At 45.5% G+C, this 23,742-nt stretch overlaps 1 protein-coding gene across 7 annotated transcripts in view; it reads right to left on the reverse strand.

Annotated features, from left to right (window-relative positions):
* Window positions 1-338: 338 nt before the first annotated feature.
* Window positions 339-23,742, reverse strand: part of si:dkey-70p6.1 (uncharacterized protein LOC570575 homolog) — a 115,160-nt gene continuing 91,756 nt past the window's right edge. For all 7 annotated transcript variants that reach the window (XM_060930819.1, XM_060930817.1, XM_060930816.1 and 4 more), the window contains 2 exons: window positions 3,466-3,591; window positions 339-3,300 (listed from right to left, as the gene is read on the reverse strand). In XM_060930819.1, the coding sequence (XP_060786802.1) occupies window positions 2,722-3,300; window positions 3,466-3,591 (705 nt within the window). In that variant the 3' untranslated portion in view covers window positions 339-2,721. The remainder of the gene's footprint in view (window positions 3,301-3,465; window positions 3,592-23,742) is intronic.

Below are 23,742 nucleotides of genomic sequence, written 5' to 3' on the forward strand. Positions count from 1 at the left end.
GAAGTAAATCTTAACTATTATTTCTGAAATTAACTTGTATGGAAATTAAGAAACTACCCTCATGGACTTAACACACAAATATCGTAACAAATTGTTAGCTGTGAAAAATTGAGTCTGTCTGCCTTTAGCCTTGGTTTAGGTGAACTTTTGGTCTTAGCGGTATATTTTTGCCTTTTAAAATTTGTGGATAAACTGCAGAGATTCTTGCATTTTTACAAAATATATTATGTCAATCCAAGTCAGGTTTTTAGGTGCTACTTTATTAGAAAAGTATAAACTTGTTGACATTTTTTATGAATAGTCATTTTGTTATAAAAACATTACAATCTTTTGCACATGAGTACTTACACGGCTGGAACACACAACCCTGTTGTCTGATAAGCAAACACACAACATCAGCTGCCACACTAATACTCAGCTGATCTTTGAAATACACATTATAGCTCAAAATGGCACGGGAAAATAATAAACACACACACACACACACACACACACATTAAAACCCACAGAGACACTGCTGAGCAAAATTTTCACCAGAGAAAACTCATTCCAAAAGAACAAATAAAAAAACACACACACATATGTTCAAATACACCAAGGGCAACTTCACCTTGATCCTCCTGCTCTTTTCCTTTCTTTGTAAAATATTTACAACGTTACTCCCACATACATTACAGTGACTGTGTGCCAGACTCATAGACTGCAGTCTTTCTCCATGGGTTCAGGCCTCTTTTAACACTAATATTAATTATCACTGGTGAAGGTTAACTCATTGTATTTTTTTCTTCAATTCTTGAGGAACGTCACAGATAATGCTGTCTGCATTAAACATAAAAAAACACTGTAGCGCACTATACTCACACTGGTTACCATCATTTGAATAGCATCAATAGTGTTTCATTACATCATTCCCAATTACTATACAGCAGATTAATGTGCTGTAAGATAGTTGGGTGAAATTCCACTTAAAGCATACTGTATATCTGCCTAAAAGGGGTTCGAGCCAAATGCAGACATCGTGATTGGTGTTCACTTGGAAAAATGAGGAGAATTGTCTATGATTTATTCACTATAACCAGTCACATTCGGCTTCCAGCTGTGTAACATCAGATGTAGACAAAGTTCACCTTGAGTCATCAGTCCTGAAGCAAAACATTGTGCTCTCTCTTCAGCAGAGGAAAAGGCAATTAAATCAAATAAGCAACCGACAACAGCAAGAAATAAACCATTCTCAGACACCAGATAACTTTTTTCATCACCTTTTTTCATTTGTATGTTTTTTTTTAATACATGCATCTTTTTTTTATCAGGCAAAGTGCATTAACAGTATTAACAACGTAAAACATTATTGTACTGTATTGTACGGCAGTGGTGACTTCATACACAGCCATTTAGGTGTTTATGTTATGAGCTAAAATAACCCAAAAAAAAAAGGATAATACTATGAAAACAACAACTTAAAAAACATTCTGAAGGGCAAGGTCCAATGCCTAAAATGCTTTAAACTCTTTTTGTTTCACCTACAGGAAAATAGTTCCATGTGCAACTAATTCGATTACCTTTATATATTTTCCACATTCCCTGAGCGTTTGCTAATTCTCTTTAGGATCTCTTTTTTTTTAATTGCTACTATAATTATCATGTAATTGATTTTAGCTCTCATTTTTCAAATGGACTCTTAAAAAGGAGTCTATAATGTATTTAAGTGCTGGAAGAGGAAATTTGCAATATATGATTTTTGTGCTTTTGAATATGCAGACCAATATGCAGTTGTGTGATTCAGTGACTGGGAATACAGTTTTTACTGTATATCTATATTTTATATTTATTTCCCATAGAGTTCCCTTACAGAAATAGAGGCTTTATCACTAGAAAAATAGTGCCACATATTTTCCCAAAGCTTGTGGATGTATTCATAAATAATTTAGATAAAGGCCTGTGTTCATTGTCAAGCTATAATGCAAGGTCTGACAATAGTGGCCTTAGCCAGACTTTCATTATTAATAGTTATATTTTGCTAAAATAAGGGGCTTGTTTTCCCACTGCATCATTTTTCTCTGTCAATATACTCTAAAACATTGAGTATAAATACTCTGTGCCATTTTAGTATTCTTTCTGCTCAGTAGAGTTGTGCTCATTTTATCCTTTCCTTTGGAATTAACATAAAATTAAACAAAAGAAACCCGCAATTCCGATGGAAACTTAGGTGGAAACTAATGCACAAGTGAATGTACTATCAAAAACAGGATTCTGGAGTATACTTTAAACAGGCTTCCCCATGTAATGATATGTTGATGATTTGTGAATTCTGATGTCTGCTACTCTTGAAAGATATGTGATTAAGTGAGATAAATTTTTACTTAAGTCTTTTCCTTGGTGTTATCACTTTTTCCCCCACCATGCTTTCAAATCTCAGTCCATAGGCAATTAATACTGATACACCATGTTAGACATGAAGTGGTTGTGCAACGTGTTTATCAAACTGATGTATGATGCAATAGCATCCCCACTGAAAACTTTAGCACAATATGTTCTGTAAGATAAGCCCCCTTTTCCAGACTGCTTCTCTAAGGCAATGTGTGGGGCTACTTGGGAACCATAGAGCTGAAATGTAAACATGATGTGTTAATGAGTGCAGGAAGAGTTGGTGCCTTGTCAAGTCTCTTTCCCACTCAACTATAAGATGAGGGGGCTTTCCATTTGAGGTTTAAGTTTGAGCCCTTACAGGCCAGTGACATACATTTCCATTCCGTCATTAAAAGTGAAGATGGTGGTGGTACTGGATGTAGTTGAGCCCTGCTTCAGGTCAGGAATGCTCTCATAGAGATTCTCACCTGGCAGCAAAAGTGCTTTGGCTGGCAGGTGCTGCATCTTGGGCGTATGTTGGGGAGGAGGAGGTGGCGGAGGTGGCTGGTGCTGTGGCTGCTGTGGCTTTCTTTTCTTGGGCCGAAGGGTGGCACTGGCATTGGGCGGAGGCCTGTCTCGTTTCCATCCTCCACCTCCTCCTCCACCTCCTCCTCCTCCACTTCCACTAACCTCCGCAGCTTCATAGGATATGTCGCTCTCCTCCGCACCAATGGCTTCATAGCAGTGCTCTTCCATTGAGCCAGGGGGCATCCTTGAACCTTTTGCCTCCTGTGGCGCCCATGTCTGTGGCTTCACCACCACATTAAAGCCACCATCACGTTCACCTCGGGCCAAGGTCCGATAGCCACCAATATCCCTAGGACCTGTGGGTGAGCCGGGCATGCCTCTTTTCTTCTTGCCTGGTTTGCAGACTTTAGAGTACATATCTGAGATCTAAAGAACAACACAGTAGCAATGAGTTGCAAAAGGTGAAGCGTTTGTAAGCTATACTTCAAACTTTACATGACTACTTACAGACTAGAAATTAAGTGAAAGCCTTGACACCTTGAAAACCATTTTAGAGTGAAGAAGGGACTGAATGCAGAAACACTCACGTACCCCAGCTGCCATATTTTCTCCCATGTGAGGGCTCAGAGGGCCTATGTGCTTGGGCTGGAATATGATGTCATCATCTTCAGGAGGCTTCCATATGTACTCCTCTCCATTTCCAATAAACACTGCCTCCTGATTAGATAATACAGAGAGTGAGATGTCCATCATATACAGACTGTTTCTGATTAAAGATTTACATTATTGATGTCTAAAATTAAATATGAATCAAGAAAATGTAGTGATGAAATTTATAAGGCCATGATCAGTGTCTCTGTCATTATATACCCATATGAAGACAACAGTAACCAACTGCACCAGTGAACCAGTACTTTATTACAATATATAATGCATCATCTGTAAATGTACTAGCTATAGTACATATATTTGCTTTAAAAAATGATGATTAAGTCAGGGAATGGAAAAAGTCTCTATAATACGATGTTCCTGAGCTGCCGTGAGTTGCCCTAAATATCCTGTATTAAAGTAATTTGGGTTAGAATTAGGGTTTTCAATCCACTATGTTGGGAGCCTCAGTGAGGGGTTTCAGTCTCTTGAAATGGGAAAAAAGTTTCAAATGGATTTTTTTTTAATCAGGTTGAAATGATAAGTAAAATAAACTGAAATGCTTGAACACTTGAGTTTAAGTAACATGAGACAATACTTAATTTAACACAAGAACTGTGTATTTGTGTTAAATGAACACAAAAGACGAGTCTAAAAACACCCTCTCTCTTTACACACACACACACACACACACACACACACACCAGCCACTTTATTAGGTACACCCATACACCTGCTGTTTTTTGCAATTATCTAAACAGCCAATCCCTTGACAGGAGCATAATGCATAAAATCATGCAGATACAAATCAAGAGCTCCAGTTAATGTTCACTTCAAACATCATAATGGAAAATTGTGATCTCTGTGACTTTCACTGTGGCATGGTTGTTGGTGCCAGATGGACTGGTTTGAGTATTTCAGAAACTGTTGATCTCCTGGGGTTTTCACACACAACAGTCTCTAGAGTTTATACAGAATGGTGCAAAAAAAAAAAAGAACATTGAGTCAGTGACAGTTCTGTGGGTGGAAACGTCTTGTTGATAAGAGAGGTCAGAGGAAAATAGCCAGGTTGGTTTGAGCTGCCAGGACGGATATACAGTAGTAACTCATAGCAACTCTTTACATCTGTATTGAGCAGAAAAGCATCTCAGCAAGCAACAGCAGAAGACCACATTGGGTTCTACTCCTGCAACCAAGAACAGGAATCTTAGAATCAAGAACAAGTTCCTATTAAAGTGGCCGGTGTGTGTGTGTGTGTGTGTGTGTGTGTGTGTGTGTGTGTGTGTGTGTGTGTGTGTGTGTGTGTGTGTGTGTACAGCTCTGGAATAAATTAAGAGACCACTGCAAAATTATCAGTATCTCTGGTTTTACAATTTATCAGAGGTAGACAAAGTACCCAACTTCATTACTTACCGTAAGTCAAAGTACAGATCCCACTGGTCAAATTTTACTCCAATAAAAGTGAAAGTTGTACAGTCAAATTTTTACTTCAGTTAAAGTACTGAAATACTTGCTTTTAAAAATACTTAAGTATTAAAAGTACATTTTCTGTCAACGGATTGTTGTATTACTGCCACAACACTTACAAAACCTAATGCCTCTGTAACAACCTACTGGATTTACTGACTAGCTTGTAGAACCTGTAGAATAAACACCTGGTAGAATGTTACAAAATGAAACACAACTGAACTGAAAAAGAACCATTGTCATTTTCTTTTTTTTTTGTAACACTCCTCCCCACCCCCACAAAGCAGTATGGTAGTGTTCTGACACAGCTCTGGCAGTGTGCACACGTACAGTGGGTCAAAAAAATACTTAGTCAGCCACCAATTGTGCAAGTTCTCCCACTTAAAAAGATGAGAGAGGCCTGTAATTTTCATCATAGGTATACCTCAACTATGAGAGACAGAATGGGGGGAAAGAATCCAGGAAATCACATTGTAGGATTTTTAATGAATTAATTGGTAAATTCCTCGGTAAAATAAGTATTTGGTCACCTACAAACAAGCAAGATTTCTGGCTCTCACAGACCTGTAACTTCTTTAAGAGGCTCCTCTGTCCTCCACTCATTACCTGTATTAATGGCACCAGGACTCAAATCCTGCAGTGCCAGACGTGTCCCCCTGCTTAAGCCAGTACATGTCCAGGCCCATCTGAAGTTTGCTAGAGAGCATTTGGATGATCCAGAAGAGGATTGGGAGAATGTCATATGGTCAGATGAAACCAAAATAGAACTTTTTGGTAAAAACTCAACTTGTCGTGTTTGGAGGAGAAAGAATGCTGAGTTGCATCCAAAGAACACCATACCTACTGTGAAGCATGGGGGTGGAAACATCATGCTTTGGGGCTGTTTTTCTGCAAAGGGACCAGGACGACTGATCCGTGTAAAGGAAAGAATGAATGGGGCCATGTATCGTGAGATTTTGAGTGAAAACCTCCTTCCATCAGCAAGGGCATTGAAGATGAAATGTAGCTGGGTCTTTCAGCATGACAATGATCCCAAACACACCGCCCGGGCAATGAAGGAGTGGCTTCGTAAGAAGCATTTCAAGGTCCTGGAGTGGCCTAGCCAGGCTCCAGATCTCAACCCCATAGAAAATCTTTGGAGGGAGTTGAAAGTCCATGTTGCTCAGCGACAGCCCCAAAACATCACTGCTCTAGAGGAGATCTGCATGGAGGAATGGGCCAAAATACCAGCAACAGTGTGTGAAAACCTTGTGAAGACTTACAGAAAACGTTTGACCTCTGTCATTGCCAACAAACGGTATATAACAAAGTATTGAGATGAACTTTTGTTATTGACCAAATACTTATTTTCCACCATAATTTGCAAATAAATTATTTAAAAATCAGACAATGTGATTTTCTGGATTTTTTTTTCTCATTTTGTCTCTCATAGTTGAGGTATACCTATGATGAAAATTAAAGGCCTCTCTCATCTTTTTAAGTGGGAGAACTTGCACAGTTGGTGACTGACTAAATACTTTTTTGCCCCACTGTATGTGTATGTTAATCAGGAAGACAGCTGTAAATGCAGCTTGCTCAGAAAATAAAAATGACAATCCAACCTGCTTAAAACCCAAGTCCACACCTCGAACTTAATAACTGCCTAACAGCAACACTGCTTTAAGCAAGACAAAAAAAATACAAGACCATCATCTAACAATTTGTCTGGCAACAATTTGTTGTGACCGACTAGTACAATACCGTCCACCTCACAGGTCATGTGTGAGCACATGCGCGCAAGTGTATGTATTCATGCACATATGAATCTGCCTGTGGAATCATGGTGATTTAATGTTAAGCTAGCTAGTCAGTGAAGCTCCACCTGACATGCTAGCAAAATCTTTTCAAACTCAAAAAAACCTGGGTAGCAGCCGTTACTAGAAAAGAAAGATTTCTACATTTTGTTTATTTGGCAAGATTATGCTAAAACATTTCTGAAAGCACTTCAGAGAAGTTAACGTTATTCATGTTAGCGTAACTCCAGTTTTACATGCTAACTAGTGTCCAAGTTAACTAGCTATGTGTTAACGTTAGCTGTAGACAAGGCTATGGCAACTTGGCAGGCAAATCCATAGAAAGTCATTTGACTAACCAGACTGCATAGCTATTGCAACATTATCGGCTAACTCTAAAAGTGCATACAACTTCACTGCAAGCTTTCTCTTGGAATAAAATGTTTACATACCTCAATATGCTTCTGCAGGTCAGACGGCGAGTTTTTGTAGGCTGTGATGTGCTCCGTTTTAGGCAAACAAAGCAAACATTTAAAACGAAATGACTCTTTATTCCTTTCAGAAAACTGAAAAATGGGTTCTAGCTATAGCCATGGGTGTGTGCATTCCCCAGAAGTACCACCTCCTTCCATTCTGCCATCAACTGATCGTGTTAAATAATGCTGCAGAGAAATCATTGAACTTGGTTTTATACAGTCTATAGATGTGACCCTAGTGATTACTGATAGGCTGTCTCAGTGTCACCTGCAAAAAAAAATCACGTTTTAGAAAAGAAAAGAAAAAAACATCCACTTTCAAAGCCACTTCATAGTAACGAGTAACAAGGGCCTTGATCGAAATGTAGTGGAGTAAAAAGTACGATGTTTGTCTTTCAAATGTAGTGAAGTTATAGTCATAAGTTGCCAAAAAAATTAATACTCAAGTAAAGTACAGATACTCAAAAAGTGTACTGAAGTACAGTACTCAAGTAAATGTATTTCATTACTGTCCACCTCTGCAATTTATAGGTATGTGTTTGAAGAACAACATGAACATTTTTGTTTTATAGGCTGTATTCAGTCATGTGACTTTTGCTTGCGAGTTTACTTCTGGTGAATGAAGTGGTGGTCAGGCAAACCAATTTGGCTACCATTATGCAAAGAGCTAGTTAACCATCTCCAGCTATTTTCGCAGTTTAGAAGCCAATGCACGGTCAAGATACCTTCAGAAAGTTGCTCTTTGCAATGGAATAGACCCTTACACGTTATTAAAGAAGGATTTTTCCTGAGTTGGAAAATTATCCAGCCGTTGAGCACTCTGACATCTCAAACTACCTGGTGTTGGAGACATCGTTCTACATGGCCAAACAGATGAAAACCTGGAAGAGCATGGAGGCATACAACTTTTTATATGTGGCTGGGTTAAAGATCTTGGGATCAGGACACTACAAGATAAATCCTGTATTGTTTATGCCAGGTAAGGAGGCATTTGGGGGCTTTTTGTCCGTGTCTTTGCGATGATTGCTAGGATGCTACAAGTTTTAGTATTGGGTGTAAACAAACCACAGCCACTCAATTCACAATCATCCCTGCTCTTCTGTTCCAGGTAAATCATTCACAAAGGTCCACAGAAACCCCTTTAAAGACCTGGGTATTGGTGAAACAGGACAGAGAAGTTATCACGGCTCACTGTAACTAAATGGCTGGGGAATCAGTTTCATGGTGTTAACACGTGAGCTCTGCTTTTGTGTTTCCATGGATCATCTCAATTATCTTATCTATCTAGTTCAGTGTAGGAGCCCAATCTACATAATCATCCTTGTAAAAATGACTAGAACATCCTGATAAATACAGTGAAAACGTGTTAGTTTACAATATGGCAACCATGATCAAACAGTAAACAAAAACACATCTGAGGATGTAAACATCTCCTGAACTTCAAAACAATAATGAAAATGGCAAGAAAAGTAATTTGTGAATCCAAACGAAGTAATTCAGAGGAATTTATAAACCTTTTACAAAGTGATCACTGCAAACTCGAGTGTTCTTCAACTCTGCTCCCTTCCATCGCAGTGAAAGGTTCAAGAGCCACTTTTCTTGTTGTCTTTTGGTAAAATGCTTTGCTCTTTCACCCTTCTTTATCACTTCACGGGGAACCTGGAAGAAACTTATCAGTTTCACAGTTTGTTCGATTCAAGCAGCCCAAAACAACACAAGCATAGGGCATTTTAACAAACAGCAAGATGCCCCAGTGATAGTAATGCTTTGTGAACAGTGAGCTTAGCTGACCACCACTTCATGTCTTGCATATCTAATGAAGCAGATGTGACATTAGATGCAACCCACCTATTCCATAAACTACTGATAACACTTCCCCCAAATTCCACATTAAAATATTGTCACTTTGAACATTTAATTGCAGAAAATGACAACTGGTCAAAATAAAAAAGATGAAGTGTTTAGAAATGCATAGTAATCAAGATCATATAAAACTTTAAATAACACAATACGAATGTTTGAACTTAGGATGAGTTCAGAAATCAATATTTGGTGGAATAACCCTGACATTTAATCACAGCTTTCATGCGTCTTGGCATGCTCTCCATCAGTCTTTCATGTTGCTCTTAGGTGACTTTATGCCACTCCTTGTGCAAAAATTCAATCAGCTCAGCTTTGTTTGATGACTTGTGACCATCCATCTTCCTTTTGATCACATTCCAGAGGTTTTCAATGGGGTTCAGGTCTGGAGATTGGGCTGGCCATGACAGGGTCTTGATCTTGTGGTCCTCCATCCATACCTTGATTGACCTGGCTGTGTGGCATGGAGCATTGTCCTGCTGGAAAACCCAATCCTCAGAGTTAGGGAACATTGTCAGAGCAAAAGGAAGCAAGTTTTCCAGGATAATCTTGTACATAGCTTGATTCATGTGTCCTTCACAAACAAAAATCTGCCCCATTCCGGCCTTGCTGAAGCACCCCCAGATCATCACTGACCTTCCACCAAATTTCACAATGGTGCAAGACACTGTGGCTTGTAGGCCTCTCCAGGTCTTCATCTAACCATTAGACAACGAGGTGATGGGAAAAGGTGAAAATTGGACTTAGAGAAGATGACCTTACTCCAGTCCTCTATGGTCCAATCCTTGTGGTCTTTAGCAAACCTCTGGCTCTTCTTTGCTTCTCATTGATGAAGGGCTTTTTTGTTGCTTTGCATGACTTCAACCCCACCCGTAGGAGCCTGTTTCAAACCGTCCTTGCCATGCACTTCACCCCAGCTGCCATTTGCCATTCTTTTTGTAGGTCACTTGATGTCATCGTATGGTTGTTGAGTGACATTTGAAGGAGTTGACGGTCATCCCGGTCAGTGGAGAGTCGTTTTCACCCTCTGCCAGTCTGTAACTTTGTTGCCCCCAATGTCTGCTGCTTGACCTTGTTCTTATGAACTGCAGTCTTTGAAATTTTGAGGATGGAAGCAATCTGACGCTCTCTGTATCCTTCTGTCAGTAAAACCAGAATTGAACCCTTCTCACTCAAAACTTTTCTTTTTAACTATTTTGGCATGATAAATACGGTGGTGCTTGAAAGTTTGTGAACCCTTTAGAATTTTCTATATTTCTGCATAAATATGACCTAAATCATCAGATTTTCACACAAGTCCTAAAAGTAGATAAAGAGAAACCAGTTAAACAAATGAGACAAAAATATTATACTTGGTCATTTATTTATTGAGGAAAATGATCCAATATTACATATCTGTGAGTAGCAAAATATGTGAACCTTTGCTTTCAGTATCTGGTGTGACCCCTTTGTGCAGCAATAACTGCAACTAAATGTTTCCGGTAACTGTTGATCAGTCCTACACACCAGCTTGGAGGAATTTTAGCCCATTCCTGAGGGTGGGAGCAAAGAACTGGAGACCAGAGATTTAAGCTGTGACACGTGGAAAATGGGGTGAATATGTCACATGGTGAGTGGTAATGCCAGTCTAACGGAACATGGATTGATTACCTTGCTGATGAGGAAGGGTCCTAGGTATCTGGGGGCCAGCTTGCGGGAGACAGTTCTGAGTGGCAAATGGTGCATGGAGAGCATGACTCGCTACCCCACCCGGTAGGTGGGTGCCTTAGAGCGGCGTTTGTTGGCCTGCCTCTTGGATGCTAGGGTGGAGCGAATGAGTCTTCTCCGGGCCAGTGCCCACCTCCTCCTGCAGCGGCATATGAAGGTCTGGGCTGAGGGTATAGCAACCTCCTCCTCTTGGTTGGGGAAGAGTGGTGGTTGGTAAGCTAGGGAGCACTGGAAGGGCAAGAGATCTGTGGCAGATGAAGGGAGAGTGTTGTGAGCGTACTCAACCCAAGGTAAGTACTTACTCCAAGAACCGGCATCCCTGGATGCCATGCACCTGAGTGCCACCTCCAAATCTTGGGTCGCCCGTTCCGCCTGGCCGTTGGTTTGAGGATGGAAACCTGAGGAGAGACTACAGGAGGCCCCAGTGAGTTTACAGAAGGCCCTCCAGAACTGCGCAGTGAACTGAGGACCCCGGTCGGGAATGATGTCAGTGGGGAGTCCGTGTAGGCAGAAAATGTGAAGGATGAGTAATTCAGCGGTTTCTTTAGCTGTGGGAAGCTTGGGCAGAGGGATGAAATGGACTGTCTTGGAGAAATGGCCAATAACTGTGAGGATGCATGTGTTGCTACCTGAGTTGGGAAGTCCTGTGACAAAGTCCAGGGCGATGTGAGACCAGGGTCGATGAGGAGTCGGGAGGGGTCTTAGCAAGCCAGCAGGGGGTCGGTTGGCTGTCTTGTTCTGGGTACATGTGTCACAGGCTGCCACGAACTCCTGGACATCTTCCTTGATGGATGGCCACCAGAAGCACTGTTAGATAAGTGCTAGGGTTTGAGCAGCTCCCGGGTGACAAGCCAACTTAGAGCCATAACCCCACTGCAGCACCTGGGTTTGCACAGAACAGGGAACAAGCAGATGGTTAAGTGGTATGTTGCTAGAGTTACCTTCTCCGGGGTCCTGCTCCAGGGCCTTCTGCACTAATGTCTCTACCTCAAGTAGGGTGGCCCCCACCAGACAGCGTGGAGGGAGGATGGTTTCGGGCATTCTAGACTCCTCCTGGCGGGAAGAGAATATCCTGGACAGGGCGTCGGGTTTGCCGTTCTTGGAGCCTGGGCGACAGGAGAGCGTGAATCGGAACTGGGAGAAGAAGAGAGACCATCAGGCTTGCCGTGAATTAAGATGTTTGGTGGACTTGAGGTATTCTAAGTTTTTGTGGTCAGTTCAGACAAGGAAAGGGAGATCTGACCCCTCAAGCCAGTGCCTCCACTCCTCCAAGGCTAGCTTGACAGCCAACAGCTCTCTGTCGCCGATGTCGTAGTTTCATTCAGCAGGGGACAGCCGGTAAGAGAAGAAGGAGCAGGGGTGGACCTTGCCATCACTGGCCCTCTGGGAGAGAATGGCTCCAACCCCTGACTCGGAAGCGTCGACCTCCACGATGAACTGTTTGGCCAGATCGGGTATGGTGAGAATGAGTGCTGTGGTGAACTTGTGCTTGAGCATACAGACGGCTTTCTCTGCTTCCTCCCCCCACTTGAACGGGGTCCTGATCAAGGTCAACACCGTGAGGGGTCCGGCCACTGTGCTGAAGTCGCGGATGAAGCGCCTGTAGATATTGGCGAACCTCAGGAAACGCTGGAGGATGGGGTGGGCCAGCCAGCGACTGCCTCAAGCTTGAGGGGGTCCATCTGGATCCTTGCCGGGGAGATGATGAACCCCAGAAACAAGACAGAGCTTTGGTGGAATTTGCTCTTTTCCACCTTGACAAACAGCTTATTCTCTAGCAGGCACTGGAGGACCTGCCGGATGTGACCCCAATGTTCCTCCAGGGAGCAAGAGAAGATCAGGATGTCATCCAGGTACACGAAGACGAAGATGTTTAGGAAGTCCCTTAAGACATTGTTGACGAGTGCCTGGAAGACTGCAGGTGTGTTGGTCAGGCCGAAAGGGACCATGAGGTATTCATAGTGGCCAGTGGTGGTGTTAAAGGCTGTCTTCCACTCGTCCCCCTCCCTGATCCTGATGAGATGGTAGGCATTGCGTAAATCCAACTTGGTAAATACCGTGGCTCCCTGGAGTAGTTCAGAGGCCGTGGTCATGAGCGGTAGTGGGTAGCGGTTCTTGACCGTGATGGCATTGAGACCTCGATAGTCAATGCAGGAGCGGAGCAACTTGTCCTTTTGCACAAAGAAGAATCCCACCCCTGCTGGGGAGGAGGAAGGGCAGATGATCCTAGCTGCCAGAGACTTGGAGATGTACTTCTCCATGGCTTGCCTTTCGACAGGAGAGAGTAGAGTCGCCCTTTGGGTGGCACCGTCCCAGGCAGGAGGTCGATTCCACAGTCATAGGGTCTGTGAGGAGGGAGGGACACTGCTAAGGTCTTGCTGAAAACAAGTTTTAAGTCCAGGTATTCTGGAGGCACGTGAGAGAGGTTGGGAAACTCGCTGGTGGAAGGCTGCAGTGGTTTGGCGGGAGGCAGAGTGGAGTTCAGGCAGGAAGCTAGGCAGGAATGGCTCCAGCCTAGGATGGTGTTATCGGCCCAGTTTAGGTGGGGGATGTGCTGCGTTAACCAGGGTAATCCTAGGATGATGGGTATGTGGGGGTCGTTCATGACGTGAAGTTGGATGGTTTCTGAGTGGTTGCCGGAAATCCTCAGGGTGAGTGGGGCGGTAAGATGGGAGATGGTGGTCAAGTCAGTGACAATGAGTGTCAGGACAGTGAGAGGGACCTCGAGGGCGAGTAGCGGGACTCCCAGACACTTGGCGGTGATGGAGCAGATCAGGTTCCTGTCCGCCCCTGAGTTGACGAAGGCCTGGAGATGGTGATGCCGGTTGTCGTGGATGATGATTACAGGGAGTAATGGTTGATCAGCGGGGGGCTGGTTCCGAGTGTTGCCCACCAGGGCCCCTCAATTCACTGGTGGGCTCATCCTTTTAGCGGGCAGGCTCGGCAGATGTGTCCTTGCTGACCGCAGTAGAAGCAGACCCCTGTGCTCCGACAGCGCTGTCGTTCCTCCGCTGACACCCGTACCCGGTCTACCTGCATGGGTTTGACGGATGAGGCGGAAGGTGGAGAGGAGGTGAAGTTGGGGCAGGTCTTCTCTCTTCTCCATTGCTGGATCCGGGCGTCAATACGGTTGGTGGGGTCCATGAGACTGGAGAGGTCCGAAGGCATTTCCCGTGATACCAGTTCATCCTTAATGACGTAGGACAAGCCGTGCAGGAACACGTCAACCTAGGCGCTCTCGTTCCAACCGCACGATGCGGCCAACGTCCGGAACTTGATGGCATAGTCCGAGGTAGACCGGGACCCCTGCCGCAGCACCATGAGTTTCCTAGCCACCTCCCGGCCAGACAGAGAGCAGTCAAAAGTTTGCCTCATCTCCTTGGAGAAATCTTTGAAACTGAAGCAAAAGGATGCGTTGGCGTCCCAGACTGCTGTCCCCCACTCCCTGGCCTTGCCGGTGAGGAGCGTGATGGTATATGCTACCCGGCAGCGTTCTGTGGGGATGGCCAGAGGTTGCAGTTCCAGGATCAATGAGCATTGAGATAAAAATGATCTGTAAGTACCTGGTTCTCCATCGTAGGGCTGAGGCACTGGGAGTCTCGGTTCGCGGAGGAAGGCGGTGGCAGGAGCTGAAGTAGGAGGCAGCTGGGCAGGGGTAGGCATGGCTTGATAGCACTGCATCTGTGTGGAGAGGAGGTTGAGAGAGTTGGACAGGGTGGCAAGGTTCTGGGTAATCTGTTGTACTTCTTGTTGGTGGGTCCCGAGGAGAGTCCCTTGTTGCTGGATGGACGTTCTCAGATGGGTGAGTTTCGCTGGATCCATGCTGGCCAGAATGTACTGTCAGGGGTGGTGGAGGTGTGGTGAGATTTGGATCCAGAAGCAGAACACAGACAGCAGTCCAATAAATAAGGTGATTTAATCTAGGGAAAGGGCGTGGCAAAAAGGTAAATAAACAGGATGAAAAAACAAATAGCAAAATAGTCCAGGTAAAAAGAGACAAAAAAACTTGACAAAAAAAAGAGGCAGGCAAGGACAAAAAATGCTAGTGCAAGAAACTATGAACAATAAAAAATGCTAGTGCAAATAAACCATGAACAAGAAAAAATGCTGTGGCAGTGGGGGCGTGGTCAAGCACCGGTCTGTGACAGGAGGGCGGAGTCAGGGAAGGTAAGTGGCAGAATCACTACACCTGAGAGCAATTAACCTGTGTTTGTGTGTGTCTTCCCAGTGACCGCGCCCTATATAAGGAGGGAGAGCGAGAGTGGAAGAGAGCTCTTCCTGACCCAGACGCTGAGAGTGTGTGTCTGCAAAGTACACATCGATTGTTATGCTGAAAAGTGTAGAAATAAAACAGTCTGTCAAACCTTATCTCTGTCCTGCCATCCTCTGTGCTCCACCCACCAACACCGAACCGTTACAGTGGTGCCGAAACCCGGGATCTGGAGCACAGCAGCCTAACAGCCCCATGGAGTCCTCCCCATTCGCTGAACTGGTCCACGCCCTCACCACAGCCCAGCAAAGCCAGCACCAGGTGCTACTCACCCTCCGAAAGGAGGAAGAACAGCGGTTCGAGGCCCTGGTGTTGGCTCAACAAGAAGATCGAGAGGCGTTCCGGCACCTCCTCGCATCGGCGGGGTCCACCAGCGCTCCTACTGCGGGCCCGTCTCCCCTCACCATCACCAAGATGGGCCCGCAGGACGACCCCGAGGCGTTCATCACGCTCTTCGAGCAAGTCGCCGAAGCCTCGGGGTGGCCGATGGAGCAGCGCGCGGCGCGCCTCCTCCCCCTGCTAACGGGAGAGGCACAGCTGGCCGCGCTACAGCTCCCCGCCGACCGCTGGCTGGCCTACACGGACCTCCGCCGGGCCGTCCTCCAGCGCATGGGGCGCACCCCAGAACAGCAGCACCAGCGCTTCCGCGCGTTGCGCTTGGAGGAAGTTGGCCGGCCATTTGCGTTTGGCCAGCAACTCCGGGACGCCTGCTGGTGGTGGCTGAGGGCCAACAACTGTGACGCCGAGGAGATCGTCGATCAGGTGGTGCTGGAGCAGTTCATCGCGCGCTTGCCAGCAGGAACCGTGGAGTGGGTCCAGTGCCACCGCCCGGGGTCGCTGGATCAGGCAGTCGAGCTGGCGGAGGACCATTTGGTGGCTGTCCCGGCGGCAGGACAGCAGATGGCATCTTCTCTTCTCTCCTCTTCTCTCCCTCTCTCTCCCCCTCCTCCTGTGACCCATCCTAGCCCCATTCCCCCACCGCGGAGGCGGGGGCCGGCACCACCCCAGCCGGCCCACCGCACCCGCAGTGCCCTCCCGTTTCTCCCTTCTGTGTCTGTCTCTCCCCCACCTCAGGTGAGTGAGCCCCAGATCACCGGTGCAAAGGGAAAGCCCGGGCCGGTTTGCTGGTGCTGCGGGGAGCCAGGCCACCTTCAACAGCAGTGCACAGCGATGGAAGTGGGCGCGGTGGTTTGGATCCCCGACGTGCCAGAGGCCGCCCTCGATCGGGCCGGAGCGTATCGTATACCGGTGAGTATCCAAGGGGATACATATCAGGCGTTGGTGGATTCTGGTTGTAACCAGACCTCAATTCACCAAAGCCTGGTTCAAAACGAGGCATTGGGGGGAGCACAGGGGGTGAAGCTGTTGTGTGTGCACGGGGATGTTCACAGCTACCCTTTGGTGTCGGTCCACATTTTTTTCAGAGGGGAAAAATTTATAGTGAAGGCGGCGGTTAATCCTCGCCTGACCCACTCTTTAATTTTGGGGACTGATTGGCCGGGATTTTGGTGTTTAATGACACGCCTAGTAAAGAGTGGGTCCTGCCATTTGACAGGGGGAGGTCCCGGTGTCGCTTTGGCGGGAGCAGCTGTCACAGAGCCGTCTACGTCATCACCGCGTCAGAGTGAGGAGCCGCCGGCTCCTCCTCTCTCTATTGGGGAATCCCTCACGGATTTCTCATTAGAACAATCGCGAGACGAGACTCTGTGACATGCGTTTGACCAAGTGAGAGTAATCGATGGTCAAACGCTCCAGCCGAACACCACCCCATCCTTCCCCTACTTCGCGATTATGAAGGATAGATTATACCGAGTGACAGTGGCGGCTGGTAGTCTTTCAAACAGGGGAGGCTGGTCGGTTACGATATTTCCAGATTTTAAAAGAAAAAACACATCAATTTTGCCCATACTCTTGCCTCTGATCTGGCTGATTGTTGGCAGGGTCACAAACTGTGAAATAACAGGTTCTTTTGGCCCATTAGCCTACTGTCCAATATACATGATGGTGGTGTTGGGGGGGAGGGGTATATTTTAACATTTTATATTTTAAAATTGTGGCATGTTGTTTAAAAATTGACCTCGGCTGTGTTTTTGTTTAAAAATGTTTTCCAAATTGTAGCGGTGTTTAATTCATATCCAGAAAAACATATATTCCAATATAATATACTCAGCATAAACATTTTAAATAGATTCTATATTTTTGGTCCATCCATGACATATTACTAAAGTAGCCTATTTACTGTTGTTGATGTGGGTCACTTGCTGTTAGCCAATTCACTTTCTCATACCAGGAGAGCTGAAAGGAATGAGTATTATTCCCTACCTTTTTCACCAAGTCAATTTGAGGCGTTGGTCTACCCTGCTCTTTAATTTTAATTTTTTCCTCGAAAGGAAGACTGGCAAATGGCTTCGCCAAAATTAAATCAGCAATGCTTGGCATCCGTGCGCAGCTTTCTTGCTAGCTGACTAGCCCCCTCAAGTTCAAGTTCAGTCACTCAAATAAACGAAATTTCTGGAACTAAGATAGCAAACTTGACAACACTATATTTACACTTTATTTACAATGAAAATATATACAAACTAAAAAAGCTTGTAGAAACCGTATGTAATGAATGAAATCGAAACGTAAGCCGATCTCTTACAATACACCACAGCACTCGCGAATCCGCATGGGACTGAACTGATGTTGCCAGATACTGCTGACATTATCCAGCCCAAAATATGTTCAAAACCCGCCAAAATGCACTTAAAACCGCCCAATCTGGCAACACTGAACCGCTGCCTGTCTATAGTTGAAACGAGCTGTCAATCAAAGAAAATATCCGGCCGCTTTCACCAATCACCAGTCTCCTCGCGGAAACTGCCATGTCCCTCCCATGTGAGGCTTGGAGTCCGTAGGCGGGCGTTTTCGCAGTATTTGTCCAATAACCGTCTTGCATTTTGAGATTGAAAAGCGCAGAGCTCCCAAATGCCGTTGAAGTCCATTGAGGCTGGGAGTCCGTGAGACTCCGTGGGCGGGCATTTTCGCAGTATTTGTACAATAATCTTCTTGCATTTTGAGATTGACAAGCACATAGCTCCCAATCCACTGAGGCTGGGCTGCATCGCGCTGTCACAAGGGGGAAAAACTCACGCACACATTAGGCGAACTGGAGAAAGTTATAATGGAATGATTTCGCACTGTAGTGGGTTGAGCACATATATTTCTATGATTCTGGATCTGAAATAGCAATGTTATAAGGTCGGCTATAACATAAGCCTAGTGCAATTCATCCTACATGATGTTCGTCATTTTTAGAGGAGGCTGAGCCTCCCTCGCTGTCTTAGAGCAATCACCCGTGCCGAGTGACGCAGGACACTCAAACTAAAGAGCGAGTCACGCAGCTTTTGATTCCAAAGAGCCGCCGGGAATTGGTATTCCCGGCGGCTCACTTTAATCCCATGGCTGGACACTTAGGGCAGGATAAGACACTAGCCCGAATAATGGCCCGATTCTATTGGCCAGGGATTCGCGGCGATGTTCGTAGGTGGTGTACGGCATGCCGCGAATGCCAGTTAGTAAATCCAGCGGCCATTCCAAAAGCGCCTTTGCGCCCTCTTCCTTTGATCGAGACCCCGTTTGAGAGAATTGGGATGGATCTCGTCGGGCCATTAGATCGGTCAGCACGAGGGTACCGCTTTATATTAGTTCTGGTGGACTATGCAACGCGATACCCGGAAGCCATGCCTCTGCGCAATATCTCAGCACGCAGTATTGCAGAGGCACTCTTCCGCGTCATCTCCCGAGTCGGAATCCCGAAAGAGATTCTGACTGATCAAGGCACTACATTTATGTCACGGACACTGCGCGAACTGTATTGGTTATTGGGGATTAAGCCGATCCGCACCAGTGTGTATCACCCACAAACGGACGGTTTAGTAGAACGGTTCAATCGCACCCTCAAAAATATCATTAAAAAATTTGTAAGTGAGGACGCACGTAATTGGGATAAGTGGCTCGAGCCCTTGTTGTTCTCAGTGCGAGAGGTTCCCCAAGCCTCCACGGGGTTCTCCCCGTTCGAATTATTATATGGGCGTAAGCCGCGCGGCATCCTAGACGTGCTGCGGGAAAATTGGGAGGAGGGACCTTCACAAAGCAAGAATGAAATTCAATACGTTATGGACCTGCGCGCAAAACTCCACACGCTCACCCACCTAACCCAGGAGAATTTGCAGCAGGCCCAGGAACGGCAAGCCCGCCTGTACAACAAGGGTACGCACCTTAGGGAGTTCACCCAGGGAGATAAAGTACTCGTACTGTTGCCCACTTTGATCGCCAAGTGGCAAGGTCCCTTTGAGGTCACATGGCGAGTCGGGGACGTCGACTACGAGGTGAGGCGAACGGACAGGGGTGGGGCGCTACAAATTTACCACCTCAATCTCCTTAAACTCTGGAAGGAGGAGGTCCCCGTGGCGTTGGTGTGGGTGGTTCCGGAGAAGGCGGAGCTGGGGCCGGAGGTTCAAAAAGGGGCATTGGCATCACATACCTCTCCGGTCCCCTGTGGAGACCACCTCTCCCCGACCCAACTCACGGAGGTCGCCCAGTTGCAGACCGAGTTTTCGGATGTGTTCTCGCCCCTGCCCAGTCGCACGAACCTCATAGAGCACCACATCGAGACGCCCCCGGGGGTGGTAGTGCGTAGCCGCCCTTACAGGCTACCCGAACACAAAAAAAAGGTGGTTCGGGAAGAACTTCAGACCATGCTCGAAGTGGGCATCGTCAAGGAGTCCCACAGTGACTGGAGCAGCCCGATGGTCTTGGTACCCAAAGCCGACGGGTCAGTCCGGTTCTGTGTGGACTATAGAAAAGTCAACGCGGTGTCTAAATTCGACACGTACCCAATGCCTAGTATTGACGAGCTGCTCGATCGACTAGGCACGGCTCGCTTTTATTCGACACTGGATTTGACAAAGGGATATTGGCAGATCCCCTTGACTCCACTATCCCGAGAAAAAACGGCCTTTTCCACACCGTTTGGTTTACACCAATTCGTCACCCTTCCGTTTGGGCTGTTTGGGGCGCCCGCTACATTTCAGCGGCTGATGGACAGGGTCCTCCGCCCCCACGCCACCTATGCGGCCGCCTATCTCAACGACATCATCATATATAGTAATGACTGGCCGAGGCACCTTGAACACCTAAGGGCCGTCCTTAGGTCGCTGAGGCGAGCGGGTCTCACAGCCAACCCAAAGAAGTGTGCGATTGGGCGGGTGGAAGTACGGTATCTGGGCTTCCACTTGGGCAACGGGCAGGTGCATCCCCAAATTAACAAGACCGTAGCAATTGCGGCCTGCCCGAGGCCCAAGACCAAAAAGGGGGTGAGACAGTTCCTGGGGCTGGCTGGCTATTATCGTAGGTTTATACCTAATTATTCGGACGTCACCAGCCCGCTGACTGATCTCACTAAAAAGGGGGCACCAGATCTGGTCCAGTGGATGGAGCAATGCCAGCGGGCTTTTTCTGGGGTAAAGGCTGCACTGTGTGGGGGGCCACTTCTACACTCCCCTGACTTTTCTCTCCCCTTTATGTTGCAGACCGATGCGTCGGACAGAGGGCTGGGAGCGGTTTTGTCCCAAGAGGTGGAGGGGGAGGAACGCCCTGTCCTGTATATCAGCAGAAAGCTGTCGGTGCGTGAGGGGCGCTACAGCACCATAGAGAAAGAGTGTCTGGCCATCAAGTGGGCGGTTCTTGCCCTCCGGTACTACCCGTTGGTATCTGGCACTCCAACCCTTTAATTTCAAGGTGGTCCACAGGCCGGGGGCGCAGATGGTCATGGCGGACTTCCTCTCCCATCGGGGGGGGGGGGTCGGCTGCAGGCCAGACGGCCGCCCGGCCTGAGTCGGGCGGTGGGGGTATGTGGCAGCGGGGGCATGGTCAAGCGCCGGTCTGTGACAGGAGGGCGGAGTCAGGGAAGGTAAGTGGCAGAATCACTACACCTGAGAGCAATTAACCTGTGTTTGTGTGTGTCTTCCCAGTGACTGTGCCCTATATAAGGAGGGAGAGCGAGAGCGGAAGAGAGCTCTTCCTGACCCAGACGCTAAGAGTGTGTGTCTGCAAAGTACACATCGATTGTTATGCTGAAAAGTGTAGAAATAAAACAGTCTGTCAAACCTTATCTCTGTCCTGCCGTCCTCTGTGCTCCACCCACCAACACCGAACCGTTACAAACGCTTAGTGCAAAAAATCATGAACCAGAAAAATACGCTAAAGAGAAAAAACATGAAAAGCATAAGAGGCACAGAAATGGCTAGAGTAACAAATGAGACGTTCTAGCAAAGTCAGAGTCTGAGAACAGTGTTTATATATGCAGCGGTGAAAACCAGGAAGTGAATTCAGGTGAGCGCTCGCTGAACAGGGAAGCAGGCAGGATGGAATTCCCGTCTCGAAATCCGGATCGATGCTGACATGGGAGATCCGTAATGTCCGGGGTGGATGTCCAGGGCGGAGCATGACAGTTTTTGCCATCCAAACTGGTCCTACTGCAAGACAATAGTGATGACCACAGCAGTGGTTTATATACTTTTCCTTGTTAAATAAGATTTGGATCAGGTTATCACCTAATCAGTACCTCAGGAAGTAAAATGAGGTGTGCTTTTGTTAGAATTCCAGCACAGACACTGGAATGAAATGACTGCCATACACAGAGATGCTGATTTAAGAAAAAAATGAAGCGGTCTCTTAATTTTTTCCAGAGCCGTGTATCATATGATTCAAATGGTTTTTAAATAATACACATATTCAGGGATGTGGGGGGGCACAATGTTTCAATGAATTAATAATTAACTGTTACAAGCTAACTCCCTATATAAGTTTTTTTAAACTTAGGTAATTAATCTTTGATAAAGAACAGCAGTGGAGGTCTCCTCTCAGCTTAGTAATGAGCTCTGCAGAATTCTTGTTGAAATATGGCAGGTGACATCTTGTGTATATCAGAACAGCTTCAGAGTAGTTCCACCAAGAAAAGGAGATAAAAGAAGCGACCTGTCAGAGCCACATCAGTAGTGTAAAGGGGGGGGGAGCAAGCATCTGGAAAAAGCCACAGGCAAGCAAACCGTCAGTGGTAGTTTCTTCACTACTGAGCCTTGTCAGTATAAATAAAAAAAGAAAAGTTCCAAATTTTAAACAAATATAATTAATGCTTAATATTTAATTGTTTAATTTACAACCCCAAATCAGAAAAACTTGGGACAATACGGAAATGCAAATAAAAAGAAACCAGTGATTTCTGAATTTACTTTGACTTGTATTTCATTGCAGATGGTGTAAACCCAGGATATTCAATGTTGTTGTTTTTTTCTGGTCAACTTCATTTCATTTGGTTAATATACCATCCCTGCATTTCAGGCTTGTAATACATTCCAAAAAAAAGTTGGGACATGAACAATTTAGGGCTATTAATGAGGTAAAACAATTAAATAATGATGTAATTTGAAACTGCTGATTTCAGCAGGTGATTGTAATAAAGATTTAGTACAAAGTCAGGATCCAGGACAGGCCAAGTCTTTGAGGAACAAAGATGGGCAGAGGCTTTCCAGTTTGTCCACAAATGCATGAGAAAAATATTGAAATGTTTAAAAACAATGTTCCTCAAAGAAAGACAGAAAGGGATTTGGATATTTGACCCTCTATGCTGCACAGTATCATTAAATGATTCAAGGAATCTGGAGGAATTTCAGTGCATAAAGGGTAAGTGCACAAGCCTAAGCTGAACATCCGTGATCTCTGATCCCTCAGATGGCACTGCATCAAGAACCATCATTCATCTATAGCTGATATAAATACATGAGCTCGGGATTACTTTGGCAAACCTTTGTCAAGCACGACAATACAGAGTTACATCCACAAATGCCAGATAAAACTTTACTGTGTAAAAAGGAAGCCTTATGTTAATTGTGTCCAGAAGCGCTGTCAATTTCTCTAGACCCAGAGGCATCTGGGATGGACCATCACACAGTGGAAATGTGTATTGTTTTCAGATGAATCAGTATTCCAGGTCTTTTTTGTAAGAAATGAATGCTGTGCACTCTGTACCTAAGACAAAAAGGACCATCTAGACTGTTACTAGCAACAAATCCAAAAGCCAGGGTCTGTCATGGTATGGAGTTGTGTCAGTGCCCTTGCCAAAGGTATTTCTTTCCCCAGTAGAGAATGCGAGGCGACTTTTAAAACAAAAATTTTGGTAACAACCCCACACTGTTGCACACCTTTAGACCTGTTTGCAGGAAGAATGGGACAAACTAACACCTGAAACATTTCATCACTTGGAGTGTTCAATCCCTAAACATTTTTAAGTGTTATGAGAAGGAATGGCAACATTATAAAGTGGTAAATGCTTTACCGTCCCAACTTTTTTTTTTTACGTGTTGCAAGAATCAAAATCACAATGTGTTTATTTTGAAAAAACAATAAAATTCATGAGGTAAAACATTAAATAATGGTATGCATTGTTTTGAGTGCAATACAGGTCAAAGATTATTTACAAATCATTGTTTTGAGTTTTAATTTCAATTTCAACATACCATCCCAACCTTTTTCTGATTTGGGGTTGTGCATTCAGTTGGAACAGTTTAACCAGCATAATGATCATTGTTAAACTTTTCTGAGATTTAGAGAGCTAGTTTGAAACATG

This window comes from Neoarius graeffei, chromosome 10 (genome assembly GCF_027579695.1).
Source record: "Neoarius graeffei isolate fNeoGra1 chromosome 10, fNeoGra1.pri, whole genome shotgun sequence".
Lineage (NCBI taxonomy): Eukaryota > Metazoa > Chordata > Actinopteri > Siluriformes > Ariidae > Neoarius > Neoarius graeffei.